The 16023-nt window shown below is 49.7% G+C and overlaps 1 protein-coding gene across 5 annotated transcripts in view; it reads left to right on the top strand.

Annotated features, from left to right (window-relative positions):
- Positions 1 to 15920, top strand: part of LOC100956090 (protein transport protein Sec16A) — a 23343-nt gene extending 7423 nt beyond the window's left edge. The window contains exons 7-20 of one of the 5 annotated variants that reach the window (XM_023516183.1): positions 380 to 493; positions 882 to 1074; positions 2501 to 2746; positions 3278 to 3360; positions 4733 to 4885; positions 8011 to 8088; positions 8266 to 8322; positions 8482 to 8578; positions 9302 to 9436; positions 9713 to 9789; positions 10919 to 10990; positions 11491 to 11583; positions 12347 to 12424; positions 14387 to 15920. In XM_023516183.1, the coding sequence (XP_023371951.1) occupies positions 380 to 493; positions 882 to 1074; positions 2501 to 2746; positions 3278 to 3360; positions 4733 to 4885; positions 8011 to 8088; positions 8266 to 8322; positions 8482 to 8578; positions 9302 to 9436; positions 9713 to 9789; positions 10919 to 10990; positions 11491 to 11583; positions 12347 to 12424; positions 14387 to 14455 (1545 nt within the window). In that variant the 3' untranslated portion in view covers positions 14456 to 15920. Of the gene's footprint in view, positions 1 to 379; positions 494 to 881; positions 1075 to 2500; positions 2747 to 3277; positions 3361 to 4732; positions 4886 to 8010; positions 8089 to 8265; positions 8323 to 8481; positions 8579 to 9301; positions 9437 to 9712; positions 9790 to 10918; positions 10991 to 11490; positions 12425 to 14386 lie in introns of those variants that run through there. The other 4 variants (XM_023516181.1, XM_012808273.2, XM_023516182.1 and 1 more) reach the window with 4 other exon arrangements.
- The last annotated feature ends 103 nt before the right edge of the window (positions 15921 to 16023 follow it).

The raw sequence follows: 16023 nt of genomic DNA, 5'->3' as shown, positions 1-16023 counted from the left end.
ATTCAAACCCGCCAGCTCCAGTGTATGTGACTGGTGCCCTAGCTGCTGAGCTATAGGTGCCAACCCCATTTTGGTGAGGATAAAGTTGAGTCTGTGTGATGATCTAGTAGCCCAGAGCTTGCTTGTCCTGGGACTAGAGCTGCTGACCCACACACATGTGGCCAGGCATATATACCTGTCACAAATTCGTGGGCAGGCTGCTTCTGATCACCCAACAGAGCATCTTTAAGCTCACTTTAGAAACATCTGTGTAGCTAGTTAAAACTTAACCTCCATGTAACACCGGAGCTGTTTTTGTTCAAGTATATGTGTTTTGGAAAGAGGTTTGTGTGTTATCACCTGGTAGTAACAGGGATCTTCACTTTGCATGTGTGTCTAGGTAGCATCCCAGTTACGACTATTCGATCCTCAGCTAAAAGAGAAGCCAGAAGAGGAATCCTTTGTTGAGCCTACATGGCTGGTTCACCTGCAGCACGTGGAGAAGCAGATCAAGGTACAGTGCTCACCTTTAGATAGGTCAGCCTTGTTTTAGGACTTGGCACAGAGACATTTGAGAAGAACTCCCAAGTATTTGAGCTCATATAATCAGAAGTTTGCCTTTTGTTAGAATTTCCTAATTCTAGCCGGGCATTGTGGCGGGTGCCTGTAGCCCCAGCTACTTGGAAGGCTGAGGCAAGAGAATCTCTTAAACCCAAGAGTAGGAGGTTGCAATGAGCTGTGATGCCACGGTATTCTACCCAGGGCAACAGCTTGAGACTCTGTCTCAAAAAAAAAAGAATTTTCTAATTCCCCAGAAAGGGCTTTATTGGGGGATGTGGGGGGCGGGAGTGGGGAGGCTGTCACTGTGAGCTTCAGGCTGCCAGGTGTGCCTTCTCCCTTAGGAGGGGGCTGTGGTCTGGATTCAAGATGGAGCCTTCACCCAGCAGTGTCCTAGCACACCCAGCTCCGAGGGGGGACAGCTGGATGGTCCAGGACTTGGTCAGCCGGTGGATCTGGAGCCTGATAACCTGCTGCTAGGGGTGCCTGTGCCGAGCACTGAGCACCTGAGCCAGGGTGTGCGGCTACTGCCTTCCGGTGAGTTCCCACACTCAGCAGGTGTGCAGTGTGTGTGCTGTGCTGCCAGGAAGATGGAGGGGCTGTCTCATGCCACGACAGTGGTCTGGGGAGCTCTCCTCCTCCTTGTCATCATGCTGTCTCTTTTGGGAAGCCCATCAAGTTTGCCGCTATAATGCCCACACATCGATGACACTGCCATTCCCAACCTAGCTGTCCCTGTTCCTTAGCCTGCCCACATACTTCTCTGGGGCCTCTCAGGCATACTGAATCTGAGAAGGCCCTCCATAAGTCCTCAACGCAGCCTGCTCTTCATCTGTTCTTCCCAGGAAGGGCAACCCTGATTCTTTCAGGAGTTGGGGCCTAAAGCTTCCCCCCACCTTTTTTTTTCACCCTTGGTAGAGTGCTGTGGCGTTATAGCTCACAGAAACCTCAAACTCCTGGGTTCAAGAGATTGTCTTGCCTCAGCCTCCTGAGCAGCAGGGACTATAGGTACTCTCCACAACACCCAGCTATTTTTAGAGATGAGGTCTCATTCTTGCTCAGGCTGGTCTTGAACCCCTGAGCTCAGGCAGTCCACCTGCCTTGGCCTCCCAGAGTCCAAGGATTATAGGTGAGAGCCACTGTGCCCAGCCCCAAATCTCTCCTTACTCGGCGCCTCTAGTTTGTCAGTGAATCTCGTCAGCGTGTCATCCCACCTATGTCATGCCCTCACTGCTTGCCTGAGTGAGCACCCTTCCTCCCCCCACCACCTCCTGGTGCTCCCCCAGATCCTCCAGGGTACCCCCTCTCGCCCACAGGCCCTGCAGAGTTGGCCCTACAACCCTCCAATGCCATTTCTCCCACTTGGTGCTCCAGCCATGCTCATGACCCGAGCTGCCAGCCCCCTGCTGCTTCATCACTTGCTTCTCTCCTCTCTTCACCTGTAGCTGACCTATTACCACTCCATGGTCAGTTGTTCTCCTTAGCTCATCTTCTGAATTGGTTCATCCAACCCCCACCTCCCCCAGTTAGGACCCCTTATGCTTGGGTTGCTGATGTGTCTGGTGCCCAGACTGGTACTGGTGACAGCAGCTCTTCCTGGAGTGTGTGGAGATGGGTGGGTGGATTCTGTTGACTCCCAGAGTAGAGGAGAGGAGTCAGCACACACAGCAGAGCTCTGTGCCCAGGGGCCACTCAGCAGCTTGCATTGGAGTTTCATGGTGGGCACTTGCGGTGCACACAGCTGTCTTTCCTGCCCCCATTCCTGGGAGGTAAATATTCTGCTTTTCTCTGAACCATTGATGACTTGGTGTCTTCAGCACTTTCTGCTTTGGTTATTGGATCTCCTAATGAAAGGAATGTGGCTACATAAAATAACTCATGATAGACATGTTAAGTCAGCTCCTTCTAGTGACTGGAGTCAGCCTCAGCAGCCTCTGATTTCTTCTTCACTGCCCCTGTGCAGCTCCACAGATGCTCACCAGTGCCCAGCTGGCCAACCCTGCCAGGGTGCCAATGTTCCCAGTGCCACCGCCCCCAGGCCCTCTTGAGTCCGGTCCTGCCTATGGACCCCCAGGGTCTGCACCTGGCTTCCCAGAGCCCTCCAAGCCTGATCCTACAGCTCTGTACCCAGGGCCTGGCCTGCCACCTGGCACATCATCTCTCCAGGAAAGCAGACTCCTCCTCCAAGAGGCCAGGAGCGCTGACCCAGGTGGGTCTCCCAAGGTTCTGTCTAGAGAACAGAAGCAACATTGGGCCTGGTGCTCTAGAGGGAGGGTTGAGGAGAGACTGAAATCATTGGCACTTGGAATAAGTTACATTGTCTAAATGTAAACCAAAAATTCTGGAAGTTATACACGTATGAATGAGGAGTCTCACTATAGTCAGAATATCAATACTAATTTCTTTCATGACTTGGCTTTTTGTTATAATGTGAAGCTTAAATGACCATTCAGGACATGGCAGAATGGCCTGGCCTATTCCTCAAGCCTGTCCTCAGATGGTCCTTCTGAGCACCATGTCAGACACATAGGTGGGGCTGGGAGGGGTTTGGGTGGGTCTTACTCTGTGCCTGACATTTCCAAACATTTGGGAAAAATTCCATTCTTGGTTTCTGAAAACAGCACTGTGGTGAGCCCAGGAGGCAGCTGGTGTGTTCTGACTTGTGGGTCCCACAAATGCTGGCTCCCTCTGGCCCATGTGCAACGGCACTGCGGCCACAGTTGCTCTCTCCCACCGGCAGGGATGCTGCCACCAGAAGCGCCTGTCCGAAACTCACTTCCGGAGCCCAGTGAAGAGGACTTGGGTGGAAATTTTGCTAATCTGGTACTTTTTCACACATTTTTAATTACTTGTTTTCTGTGAAGCTCATTGAGTAGGTGCCCAAACTCCTTGTTTGGGTGTATGCAAAGATATTAAAGATGATGGAATTATTTTTTAAATGGTTTCTTAAAGAGGAAATTTTTTTTAAATAGCTTTAATCCTTAAAATATGAAGTTTGCGAAGATGTTGATAAGGAAAGATGGGGAGAGACTCAGCAGTTTGAAGACAGCTGCTTTAAGTAGGAGGATGCCCAGATTTAATGAAATCCCTTATTAATTTTAACTTTTCTAAAATAGAAAATTTTCCTGCTTTCTACACCAGATTTTCTTCTACAATGAGAGTTTATAACATTTTCACTTCTTTCCTAAAATCAAGATTCATTTTACCAGACACGTTTGATAAATACTCTCTATTGGCCCTGATCCCAGCCAGAAGGGACAGGTGTTTTAATGCAGCCTGAATTCTAGGGCCTTCTTTACAGACACCCAGCTCTTCATGGCCATCCAACCTGTAGGCAATTGCTGCAGTTTAAACTTTGATTGCATGTTTTACCAAAATATTCTGTTTCTGGAACAGTAACAATGAAGGCCTACCTGTATTGAAAACAATGTCTCAGGGTGGCGCCTGTGGCTTAGTGAGTAGGGCACCGGCCCCATATACCAAGGGTGGCAGGTTTAAACGTGGCCCCAGCTGAACTGCAACAAAAAATAGCCAGGCGTTGTGACGAGTGCCTATAGTCCCAGCTACTTGGGAGGCTGAGGCAAGAGAATCGCTTAAGCCCAGGAGTTGGAGGTTGCTGTGAGCTGTGTGATGCCATGGCACTCTACCCAGGGTGATAAAGTGAGACTCTGTCTATACAAAAAAAAAAAAAGTCTCAACCTAGGAATAAATGTATATAAAAATCATTTTCTCTTTAAAAATGCATACTGCTCGGTGACACCTGTGGCTCAAATGAGTAGAGCACTGGCTCCATATGCCAGAGGTGGCGGGTTCAAACCCAGCCCCGGCCAAAAAAATGCATACTGCTGAGCTCTGAGCAGTCTTGTCCTTGGTGTACGTGTTTATATATTCCATTTCTTCCAGCCTATAAGTCCCCCTGAATGCCAGAATTTGCATTCTGAGCTCTCTACACTCTTGGACAAAGCTGCTTGTGAAGTGTGTTTATTCTGGTCTAGTTAGGCCCAGGTGGAGGCTCCTGGGTGCCCATGATGGGGGCTGCATTCCTCAGACCCCTCCCTGCTCTGGTCACTGAGAGTCAGCTGACCTCCCAGGGATATTTGAAGGGGACCTTTGTGTAGGTACCCCTGCTCTGGCCTCCTTTTGATCCTATATGAAGTACCCCAGGAGAACCTGTTCTTGTGTTGCCTTGGGACAGGGACCCTCAAGAACAGTGCCAGATGCAGAGACCCCCACGGGATGGGATCGTGTTAACTTGGGTTCCACTCAGCCACCTCTTTCTCTGACACCTGCTCCTGAAATGAAGCGGCCTGGACAGGCTGTTAAGAAAGAAGTCAAAGAACCTAAGAAGGTAAAGCAGGGTCCCCCAATGTGCTCACCCTGTGGGGCAGGACAGCAGCAGGGTCCCCCAGTGTGCTCACCCTTCAGGGTGGGACAGTAGCAGGGTCCCCAGTGTGCTCACCCTGCGGGGCGGGATGGCAGCAGGGTCCCTTGTGTGCTCACCCTGCAGGGTGGGATGGTAGCAGGGTCCCCCAGTGTGCTCACCCTGTGTGGTGGGACTGTAGCAGGGTCCCCCAGTGTGCTCACCCTGTGGGGCAGGACAGCAGCAGGGTCCCCCAGTGTGCTCACTCTTCAGGGTGGGACAGTAGCAGGGTCCCCAGTGTGCTCACCCTGCGGGGCGGGACGGCAGCAGGGTCCCCTGTGTGCTCACCCTGCAGGGTGGGATGGTAGCAGGGTCCCCCAGTGTGCTCACCCTGTGGGGTGGGACAGTAGCAGGGTCCCCAGTGTGCTCACCCTGCAGGGTGGGACGGCAGCAGGGTCCCCAGTGTGCTCACCCTGTGGGGTGGGACGGTAGCAGGGTCCCCCGGTGTGCTCACCCTGCAGGGCAGGACAGCAGCAGGGTCCCCTGGTGTGCTCACCCTGCGGGACGAGATGGTAGCAGGGTCCCCCGGTGTGCTCACCCTGTAGTTGGGACAGCAGCAGGGTCCCCTGGTGTGCTCACCCTGTGGGTGGGACGGCAGCAGGGTCCCCCAGTGTGCTCACCCTGCAGGCAGAACGGCAGCAGGGTCCCCCAGTGTGCTCACCCTGCAGGGCGGGACAGCAGCAGGGTCCCCCGGTGTGCTCACCCTGCAGGCGGAACAGCAGCAGGGTCCCCCAGTGTGCTCACCCTGCAGGCGGAACAGCAGCAGGGTCCCCCAGTGTGCTCACCCTGTGGGGCGGGACGGTAGCAGGGTCCCCCAGTGTGCTCACCCTGCAGGGCGGGACAGCAGCAGGGTCCCCCGGTGTGCTCACCCTGCAGGCAGAACAGCAGCAGGGTCCCACTGTGTGCTCACCCTGTGGGGTGGGGTGGTAGCAGGGTCCCACTGTGTGCTCACCCTGTGGGGTGGGGTGGTAGCAGGGTCCCCCAGTGTGCTCACCCTGTGGGGTGGGGTGGTTGCAGGGTCCCCCAGTGTGCTCACCTTGCAGGGCGGGACAGCAGCAGGTCTGGGCAAGAAGGCTCAGCTTCCCAGAGGCAGCTTGGAGTGCCCCAGAGGCAAGGAATTTTGTTAATTAAAATGAGCATTTTAAATTATTTGTGCAGTCAGGTGTTTAAAAGTGTACAATAGTGTGATGAACATGTATTTGTACACACAGCAGCCATCACCCAGGTGAGCGTGAGGTCATATCTAGGCTCTCAGGTTCCCTCATCGTCACTACCTATCAGACCCACCCCAGAGGGTGGCCAAAGGCATCAGAGGACACCAATTGGTTCTCATTGTGTCAGGATCTGCTGTGTGCCTATGCCTCAGTTTATCCTTTCTCCCAGTAACAGGTGTCTGGATTATTTTCAGTTTGGAGATACACCAGTAAGGCCAGAGGGGCATTCCTGTCTGTACCTGTTGGTGGGTGAATGGCCTCACTTCTCTTGGGTATATGCCAAGGAGTGGAGTTTTTAGGTCACAGAATGAGTGTGTGTATGGCTTTAAGAGGTCCTGCTGAATGGTTTTCCTGAGCAGCTGAGGGTGAGCACCCAGTTGGCCCCATCTCCACTGGTGCTGGGTGTTGGCCGGTCTTGGACCCTTTAGCATTTGGCTGGGGTTGGCGGTACTTCCTGTGTCTTACGTGGCACTTCTTGGGGAGTGCTGATGCTGAGGACCTTCCATAAGCTCACTACTGCCTCTGTGCCCTTCTGGGTAGTAATTGCTCAAGTCTCTGCATACTTATAAAAATTTTTTATTTTCATTTTTAAAAATTAAATGCAGTCTTGCTGTGTTGCTGAGGCTGGTCTTTTTTGGGGGGAGGACAGAGTCTCACTTTGTTGTCCTGGGTAGGGTGCTGTGGCATCATAACTCTCAAGCACCTCAAACTCTTGGGCTTAAGCAGTTCTCTTGCCTCAGCCTCCAAAGTAGCTGGAACTGTAAGTGCCACCACAACACTCAGCTATCTTTTTTAGAGAGGGGGGTCTTGCTCTTGCTCAGGCTGATCCAGCAGTCTACCTGCCTTGGCCTCCCAAGTGCTAGGATTACAGTCATAAGGCACCACGCCCAGCCTGGGGCTGGTCTTGAACTCCTGGCTTCAAGCAATCTACTTGCCTCCCAAGTAGCTGGGATTACAAGCAACAGCCACAGCACAGGCCTTGTCCATTTTAATTGGCTTGTCTCAGTGCCTTGCAGGAGTGTACAAGTCCTTTGTTAAAAATGTGTATTATGAATATCTTGTTCCAATCTACAGATTGCCTTTTTACTCCTAAGTATCTTGAAGAACAGAGTTCTTCATTTTAATAGAGTTCAGTTATCAGATTTTTCTTTTATGACTACTATCTTAATTAAAAATAAACACACTTTTAACTCAAAATGTGTGTGAAGTGTGATATAAAACCTGGTGCTTCAAACACATTTTAAGCAAACAGGCTCTTGTAGACTGTGTCAAGTATAAGCTTGTCTGCTTAGGCATCACTGAGAAGCAGGATGAAGTGCAGATGTGAAGAATAGGTAGATTTTCTTAATACCAATGTTCTCCTGGCATGGGCGGCTTCACTGTGTGGGACCCCACGCTGACCTCAGTCCACCTTCCACTGCTGAGGCCAGGAGGGTGTGGAGGCTTCAACTGTCAGACATTTAGATGGCAGAAGCTCCTATAGGCACATTATTGGTCTGACTTAATTATGGTAAAATACACATAACTTGAAATTTACCATTGTCACCATTTCTCAGGGCACAGTTCAGTGTCATCAGGCACTTTTGCACTGTTATGTGGCCATCACCCTCAGCTGCCTCCAGAACTTTTTCATTTTCCCAATGGAAACTCAGTCCCCTTGAAACACTGACTCCCTGCTCCCCTCCCTACCCTTAGCAACACCTGTTCTGCTCCTATCTCTATGGACATGATGACTTAGGAACCTCGGAGAAATGAATCATGCATCACTTAGCTTTTTATGTCTGCTTATTTCACCAAACATTATGTTTCCAAGCCTATTCTGATGGTTTTATACTTTAGAGTGAATCCTGGTTCTCTCGTTGGCTACCTGGGAAAAAAAGGACAGAAGCTTATTTGCCAGATGACAAGAACAAATCGGTGAGCATCATATAATACAGCATAGTGGGGATTGGGAGGAACTTTAGTGATTTGTCTAACACATTGAGAACAGACCTGAGTAGCATTTTCTGAAGTTTTAAAGTGTCACAGTATATCAGATTCTAATTCTATTTAGCTTCAATCTACTGATAGTTGTCTTTTTAAAAATCTTGACAGATTGTTTGGGATGAAAAGAAAAACCAATGGGTGAATTTAAATGAACCAGAAGAGGAGGTAAATTGTAATTTCAGTATTTCAGTAATTATTGGGGGTTTGACTATCCAGGGAAGGAAAAGCCTTTCCTGTGCCTGTGGTATCTGGTGTTAGGCACTCCTTTTGGAGTGGCCTGAGGAGTATCCCTGTGGGTAGCTGAAGCTGTGCTTCCCTCTGCAGAAGAAGGCTCCACCCCCTCCTCCAACCTCATTTCCCATGGTGGTGCAAGCTGCCCCCTCGGGCCCTGCAGGGGTGAACGTGTTCTCTAGGAGAGCAGGTAAGAGTCACCCTGGAGGCAGAGCTTGTTTGGGTAATTTATAGTCCAAGAGATGTGCTGGGTTTAGCTAGTGTAACACGTATGGTGCAATACATAGTTTGTCATGTTGCAGAAGGTAATGTTAGTTTTATGAAGATGAATCCTTGGGCAAGGAATCCCATTCTCTAGAATACTAAAACATTTCCTCCACAAACCATTGGTTGATGAACTGCAGGCACAGGGTGTCTGATCAGTCCAAAACGAGAAGACATTGCGGGACAAAACAGGAAACCAGGCGGCACCTGTGCCTCAGTGGGCAGGGCGCTGACCCCATATACCGAGGGTGGCGGGTTTGAACCTGGCCCTGGCCAAACTGCAACAAAAAATAGCCAGGCGTTGTGGTGGGCGCCTGTAGTCCCAGCTACTCAGGAGGCTGAGGCAGGAGAATCGCCTAAGCCCAGGAGTTGGAGGTTGCTGTGAACCGTGACACCACAGCACTCTACCAAGGACACTAAAGTAAGACTCTGTCTCTTAAAAAAAAAAAAAAAAGAAAAGAAACAGGAAACCTCCCCCCAGGGGCAAAGCCCAGGCAAAGCTGCTCGGCAGAGAGGGCCTTGGTCACAGGCCACATGTGGCCCCCCACCACATCCCTACTTCTCCTGTCATAAGGGAAATGGAGCAGTTTGGACGCCAGAAGTCATTTCCTGCATTGAGCTGACTCTGCCTCCTCTCCCCACTTTGTAGCCGGAACAAGAGCCCGTTATGTTGACGTTTTAAACCCATGTGGGTCCCAGAGGAATGAAGCACCTCTTGCTCCTGCGGATTTCTTTGCTCCACTGGCCCCGCTACCTATTCCTCCTAACTTCGTACCAAACTCAGGTGGGCAGAGCAGGCGTGAGCCCCGCTGCACCAGGCCTCTGGCTTCCTGACCTTTGACCTGATTTCTTTCTGTGAGTCTCTGGCCTAAATCTCCCTTTAAAAGAATGACCTGGCCAGCATGCAGAGAACTGAAGTTTGTCTGTGCTTTTTTTCTGATACCTTTACCTTTTCCTCATGTTGTGAGTGAATGTGAAACTCTTCTTCTTGGGATGTTTTAAAGGAAATCCCAGAGATGTTCTGGATGGAGTAATGTCTTTTGCACTCTCTTGTTCACAGATGCAGAAGAAACACAGCTTGCAGACGGGGCTAGCAGGGAAGGGCAGACACCAGCTCGGGGCCAGGCCCCCCCAGAGGTGAGCAGGTGCAGCAGGAAAGGGGACAGGCACCAGTGAGACTGCCACAGGCAGCCCTGCCTTGTGCAGGTCAGATTCAGTCTGTCCTCAGGAAATACTCCATCTGTAGCCTTTACACCTGCGCACAATGGAGACCCAAGGGGGAATGGAGGTTGCTGGGGGAAGGAAACAGGGAGCTGTTTGGGGGTCTACAGTTTCTGTTGGGGAGGCTAAAAGGCTGTGCAGATGGACAGTAGTGATGGTTGAACAACAGCGTGGCTGTGCTTAGTGCCACTGGATTGTGCACTCACTTGGAAATGGTTACAGTGGTAAATTTTGGCAGGGCGCGGTGGCTCATACCTGTAATCCCAGCACTCTGAGAGGCCCAGGCGAGTGGATTGCTTGAGCTCACAAGTTCAAGACCAGCCTGAGCAATAGCAAGACCCTTTCTCTAAAAATAACTGGCATTGTGGTGGGCGCCTATAGTCCCAGCTACTTGGGAGGGTGTGGCAAGAGGATTGCTTGAACCCAAGAGTTTGAGGTTGCTGTGAGCTGTGATGCCATGGCACTGTACTGAGGGTGACAAAGCAAGATTCTGTCTCATAAAAAAAAAAAAAAAGGTAAATTTTATGTGTATCTTACCACAATAGAAAATTTTTATAAAATTACTCTTAAGTTAAAAGAAGAAATTGCCTACTTGTAATAAAAGTTAAATAAAAGTACATCTTCAACCTAAAAAAGCAAATAACATGCTGTGTAAAGTGGATGGCTCAGAGTAGTCTCCGAAGTCAGTCAGGCCCAGGTGTGCCCCTGGCCCTTCGCTCCTGTTTCGAGTTAGGAGCAGGCAGTCACCCTGTCGAAGCCGCAGTCTCCCTCTTGTAACATGTGAATAACAGTAGTACCAGTGGCAAGCTGTCATGGGGCCCTGCAGTGCACAGTAGGTGCTTAGTGGGCTACTGGGGGCTGGAGCTCACAGGAGGTGCAGCTGGGACCCCCAAGAAGGTGCTCTTTGTTCATGACTCACCTAAGAGCCCTCCACATGGAAGTGGGCAGGCAGACCCTGGGCAGAGGAATGGCTCCCTACTTTTCTGGTGTGAAAGACTTACATGCCCAGGATTTGGTAGTTGCTGCATTCTGTTTTTCTCAGCAGGTGTTGAGTTCTGCAGCATCACCCCCCGGCTCTGAGCTCCCACCCTCCCAGCCAGACTGTCCTCGGGGCGGGGTAAGGAGCATCCTGCCTGCTGGCTGCTCACGCTGATTGTCCAGACACCTCTAGCTTTAAAGATGATGGTGACAGGCAGGGAAAGGCGGCTTAGAAATGAAAACAACTCAGAAGAGTTGTATTCCTAGGGAAAAAAAAATCACACTTATTTGAGCAAAACTGTTTAGAACTCCAGATGGGGCGTGAGGGGTCTGAGGTAACTGATAACATCGCCTCTCAACACAGCATGGAATTGTCTGGAATTCTGAGGTGCCATGAGCTGAAGCTGGCTTAGGCCAAGGGCTGAACAGGTTCCCCCAGCCTCCCCCAGAACTAATGGTTATTTATTAATAACATTACATTAAAATAGGAATTTTTAAGCTAACTCTGGCTTTTTCCCCTCTTGAATTATATATTCTAATAGCATCAGAAAGCTTTTGAAATTGAACTGACAGCTTGGAGCAGTGACATGCATGTTGATTTTTTGTCTGTGTTTTGTGTGTGTTCTTGCTGTTTTGTAGCTTTCACGCTGTAGTTCAATGAGTTCGTTATCGAGGGAAGTAAGCCAGCACTTTAATCAGGTACCTGTGGCTGGCGGTCCTCTCTCCCCTCGTGTGAGTCTCATCCTATTCTCCTTAGTGTACAGTAGCGGGCTCACGTGTGCTGTGCGCTGCCTCACCCAGACCTGCGTGGCCCAGAATGCAGTGTTCCTTTTTTAAAATCACCTTAAAGGGATTTTGTTGTTACACTTCAGATGTGATGATTGAATTGACCCCCAAAATGCTCAAGTAACATTGCTCTTTCTGAATTGGTTTTCCAATAATGGGCCTGGGTGTGTCCTCCTGGGTCCTGTGTCAGGATGCTCTCCTTTGGAAGGAGGGTTTTCTTTCTGATGAGGCACGGCAAGGTTTGTTGGAGGCCAGTGAGATGACATCTTGCAGCCAGTCTGGGTGGGGACAAAGAAATACTCCATCTTCTGTGTGTACTGTGGGGCTGAGCTGTGTGCAGTGGCTCAGCAGAAAGACTTGGTGTGACCTTGCTGCCTGCACATTAGAATGCTGGGTTTTATAGTTGGGTACTTTAGGCCTGCAGTAATCAGAAACCCTACTAACTGAGACTGAGACTGACGTGCTGCCCATGTGCTGTGCATTCCTTATCTCTGCATGCTCTGGTGTTTAATGCATTTGACTCTGCATGTTGCTTTTATTTTTACCATTTTTCTATGAACCATTAAACAGCTAAGTTCAGTGTTATGAGAAGTATCTTTAACCTGCTTCTGTATCATAAATTATTACTCAGAAATAGGGTCTATGTCAGTGGCTGGAGCTGCTATTGTGTAGCTCTGCATTGCTGAGGTAACTTCTCTGTGGTTCTCAGGCTCCTGGCGACCTCCCTGCTGCAGGGGGCCCTCCTGGGGGCACCGTGCCCTTCTACAACCCTGCTCAGTTGGCACAGGTGAGTGGCCCGTGCGACCCCAGCTTACTGGCTGACTTACTGGCCCAGCTGCTCGGTGAATATCAGCTTCTATCCCTGTGTTCTTTGTGATGGGAGTGCCCTACTCTGCCTCTCCAGAGGCTGTCACTTCAAACTCCTCTAGTCCATGTGGGTGTGCAGCCTTGTTCAGCTGGTAGCCTCCTTTGGGTGCTGCTCCCTGACTGTTTGGGCCCAGGTGCCTCTGGCTTCCCAGATGGGAGCGACCCTCAGGCTCTGCTCACCGCCCTCATCCTGGGTCTGGAGTTTGCTGTTGCTTTGTTGGTTGTTCTGTTTGTCCAGGTGACACACATCCTCCACTAGCTGCTGCTTTTTTTTTTTTTTTAGGTTTTTAAAATTATTCTTTCTCAGTAGCTCCTTGACAAAAAGGTACAAAGGTGAGTTTATAGAGCCTTCTTGTCTGAAAATACCTTTATTGTAGGGCAGTGATTTTCAGCTGGTGTTGCACTGCACACTGGTGTGCTGTGAGAGGATCTTAGGTGTGCCATGGAAATTTTTAAAGATTGTTAATTAAGTTATTTTTGAAAGAAGTACAAAGCACAGTAGTAAGTATACTTTTTTTTATTACTGTTTTTTGAGCAACATAATTTAAGTTGCCACAGAAGTTTAACTAGCAGCTCAAGTGGGCTATGAGATAAAAGGTTTGAAAATGTATTCTGTGGGCATATTTGCGGGATTGCTTGGCAGGATAGGCTCCTTGGGCAGAAGCCGTTTGTTCAGAACTGAAGGTGGTGGTGATGCTCCGGCCCAGCTCTGTCTGCATGTAGCTCCTCTCTGTCTCTCTTTGCAGCCTGAGGGCCTTCTCCAGCCTCAGGGCGCTGCCCCCTCAGAGTACAGCCCTCAGCTGCCTTTGGACCTGAGCTCACACATCATGGTTGAGGAACGTTTCTGAGTGTTTCCTTGCTTTCCCTTTAGTTTCATGCCTGTAGAGAACAGACTGGCTGCCAGTTAAGGGGACCTCAGTGAGGGCTGAGGTCTGCAAGTGTCTTGGCACTCAGCTCTATTGCTGTTCCAGTCTGCCCTCAGTGGCCTATGGGCTGGCCTCTCTTCCTCTTGACTGCAGTCCTCCTGGGGGGGGGCCAGTACTCCCTGCCTCATCCTCTGATGAGGCTGATGCTCCCAGGACATCCCACACTGCTGCTTGGCCACCCATCTGCTTTTCAGCTTCAAAGTTGGGTTGTTTTCTGGACCGGGTATGGTGGCTTACACCTGTATCTGGGAGGCTGAGGCAGGAAGATTGCTTGAGCTCAGGAGTTCAACACCAGTCTGAGCAAGAGTGAGACATTGCTTCTACTAAAAATACAAAAACTTAACTGGATGTGATGGTGTATTCCTATAGTCCCAGCTACTTAGGAGGCTGAGGGCAAGAGTTGCCCAAGCCATGAATTCGAGGTTGCTATGAGCTATGCCATGGCACTCTACCCAGGGTGATGGAGTGAGAGACTATCTCAAATAGACAAAAAAAAAAAAAAAGATTTGGTTGTCTTTTTCCTCCTGTCAGCTTTATCTTTTAGTTTGCCTTTATTATAAAATTTCTTGACTTTGATCTCAGGTTTTGAGAGGGAGCAGAGGTAATGCCTGCATTGGTCAGCTGTCTTCACCTGGTGTCCCTGCAGTAGCAGGTCAGGCCCCAGGCCACCAACCCTCCCTGAACCTCCTGACACTCAGCCACCTCTGCAGAATCAGCCTCAGGTCTTACCGTCCTTACAAAAGCAAAATAGCAAATACTGCTGGTTAACGATGGGTACTTTTTTAGGCAGCCCATGTTTGGTGCTGAATTATCAGTTCTCATGGGCTTTTAGATAGAGAAACAAAGTGTTCCACTCGCTGGTGTCGGCAGCCTGTGTGCTTTACCACACAGACAGGGCCGTGTTGCACTGTCCCTGGGGCAGACATGCAGAGGTCAGTGTAGTTTCTCTCTTTCAGGTTTCTACTACCCCTGGGAGCTCGCGACCAGGAAGGATTGGCCAGAGGAAATACCCAACATTGAACTAGAAATGTCCCTATTTAGAATTTGCATCTGGAACCCTCAGATGACTGTTCTCTACCAAGAAGCCGACTGCACACCAGAAGAGCAGTAACTCAGAGCTGGTCATACTCTGCATCTCCCTCCCTCCCACGTGTTTCTATGAATTATTTCAGAAATTAATTCCACAGCTCCTTTCAGATGCTGGATGAAAAGAATGAATCTTTGACTCATCTTTTACCTAAAGTGATACTTTCTTAAGTCATTTCAGGTGATTTAAGGATATAACATTCTCAGTCATACAAGAATATTCTATTCCATTGAATGAACATAGAATTCTTCAGTGCAGGAGGGCATTGTTCATCAATAACTCGGGGCCTCTCTCAAAACCCAGCTGTGAACTATTGCCCAGGTAATCCCATACCTTCTTTAAGATGTTGGGAGAAAAGAGTAGATGTTTGACTTGAAGAAGGAGATACTGCCACCTGCTCTGCAGCCAGGGACAGCTCTGCCCTGTTGGAGAGCCTGAAAGAGTGACTAGAATAGAAGCCTCATTCTCAGGCAGAATCTTAGCAGAGGGAGCATTTGTTTGGCAATGGTTCAGAGTTAGGTTTTGAGAGAGGCTCCGGTCACTGAAACGAATCTCTCCTGTAGCCCAGTTAGAACCATGGGTGTTCCATGCACCTGAAGGACAGCGCTGCCACCCCACGATATCCACAGTTTGGTGGGTGTCACTGTTCAGGACCTGGAGTGCACACTCTGAAGGGGCTGTGCTTTCTCAAGAATGGTTTCTACAGTGCTGGCCAGCTGACCTCCTTTCTCTCACCTGGGTGTCATCATTTGAGGATTGGTGACATGATGAAAAGAATGGCTCAAACAATTCTTGCCGCAGCTCTGAGGCCTGATGCTTCTGGGTCTGCGTCCGAAGCCGCTCCTGCACCAGCTTGGCCATGTGGACCTGCAAGACCCTCTCAGTGGGCTCTGAGCTTTAAGGTGTCATTGACTGTTCTGAAAACTCTTCGTACCGTTGTTAAATCTAAAGAGACTGAAGAAAAAAGATTTAAATATTTATAAAAATCAATAGGTAATAATTTCTGTAGCTTCTCCTGGGGGAACATAAGCAGTTTGGTATTTTAAGTGTAGAAATTATAGAATATGGATTTAGCTCAGGCCCTTCCCGATTTTCTGTTCTACTTGATCATCTAGGAAGGACCCAGAGCATCTTTTAGGACGCCTCACAGATGCATCTGACCAGATCCACCAGTTCGTGGCACTTTGAGAAAGGCCTGTCCCTATGCCTGGGCAGCCCTGTGCCCCTTGGTCAGCTGGTGCGGTTCCTGGACCTTCTGCAGTCTAGTGCTGCCCACTGTTCTCTGGTGGACTGTCCATGACTTTTGATTCAAGAAGCTTCCTCCAGGCGGGAGCTGCTATTTTTCCTAAATGAAAATTATTACATTGCAAATTGTTGAATAAAATATTTTGCGGGCTCAAGCACGTCATTTGTGAGTTTCCTTTGGTTTGCTGGAAGCCAGTGAGCACAGGTGTCCTGGGGCCGCCTGGCCACTGCTCCTCCGACCCGGAGAGTTGTGGGGTATGA

This window comes from Otolemur garnettii, unplaced genomic scaffold (assembly GCF_000181295.1).
Source record: "Otolemur garnettii isolate 467f Iridium unplaced genomic scaffold, OtoGar3 scaffold00087, whole genome shotgun sequence".
Lineage (NCBI taxonomy): Eukaryota > Metazoa > Chordata > Mammalia > Primates > Galagidae > Otolemur > Otolemur garnettii.
Note: the sequence above shows the minus strand (reverse complement) of the source record. Positions and strands in the feature narration are given on the sequence as shown.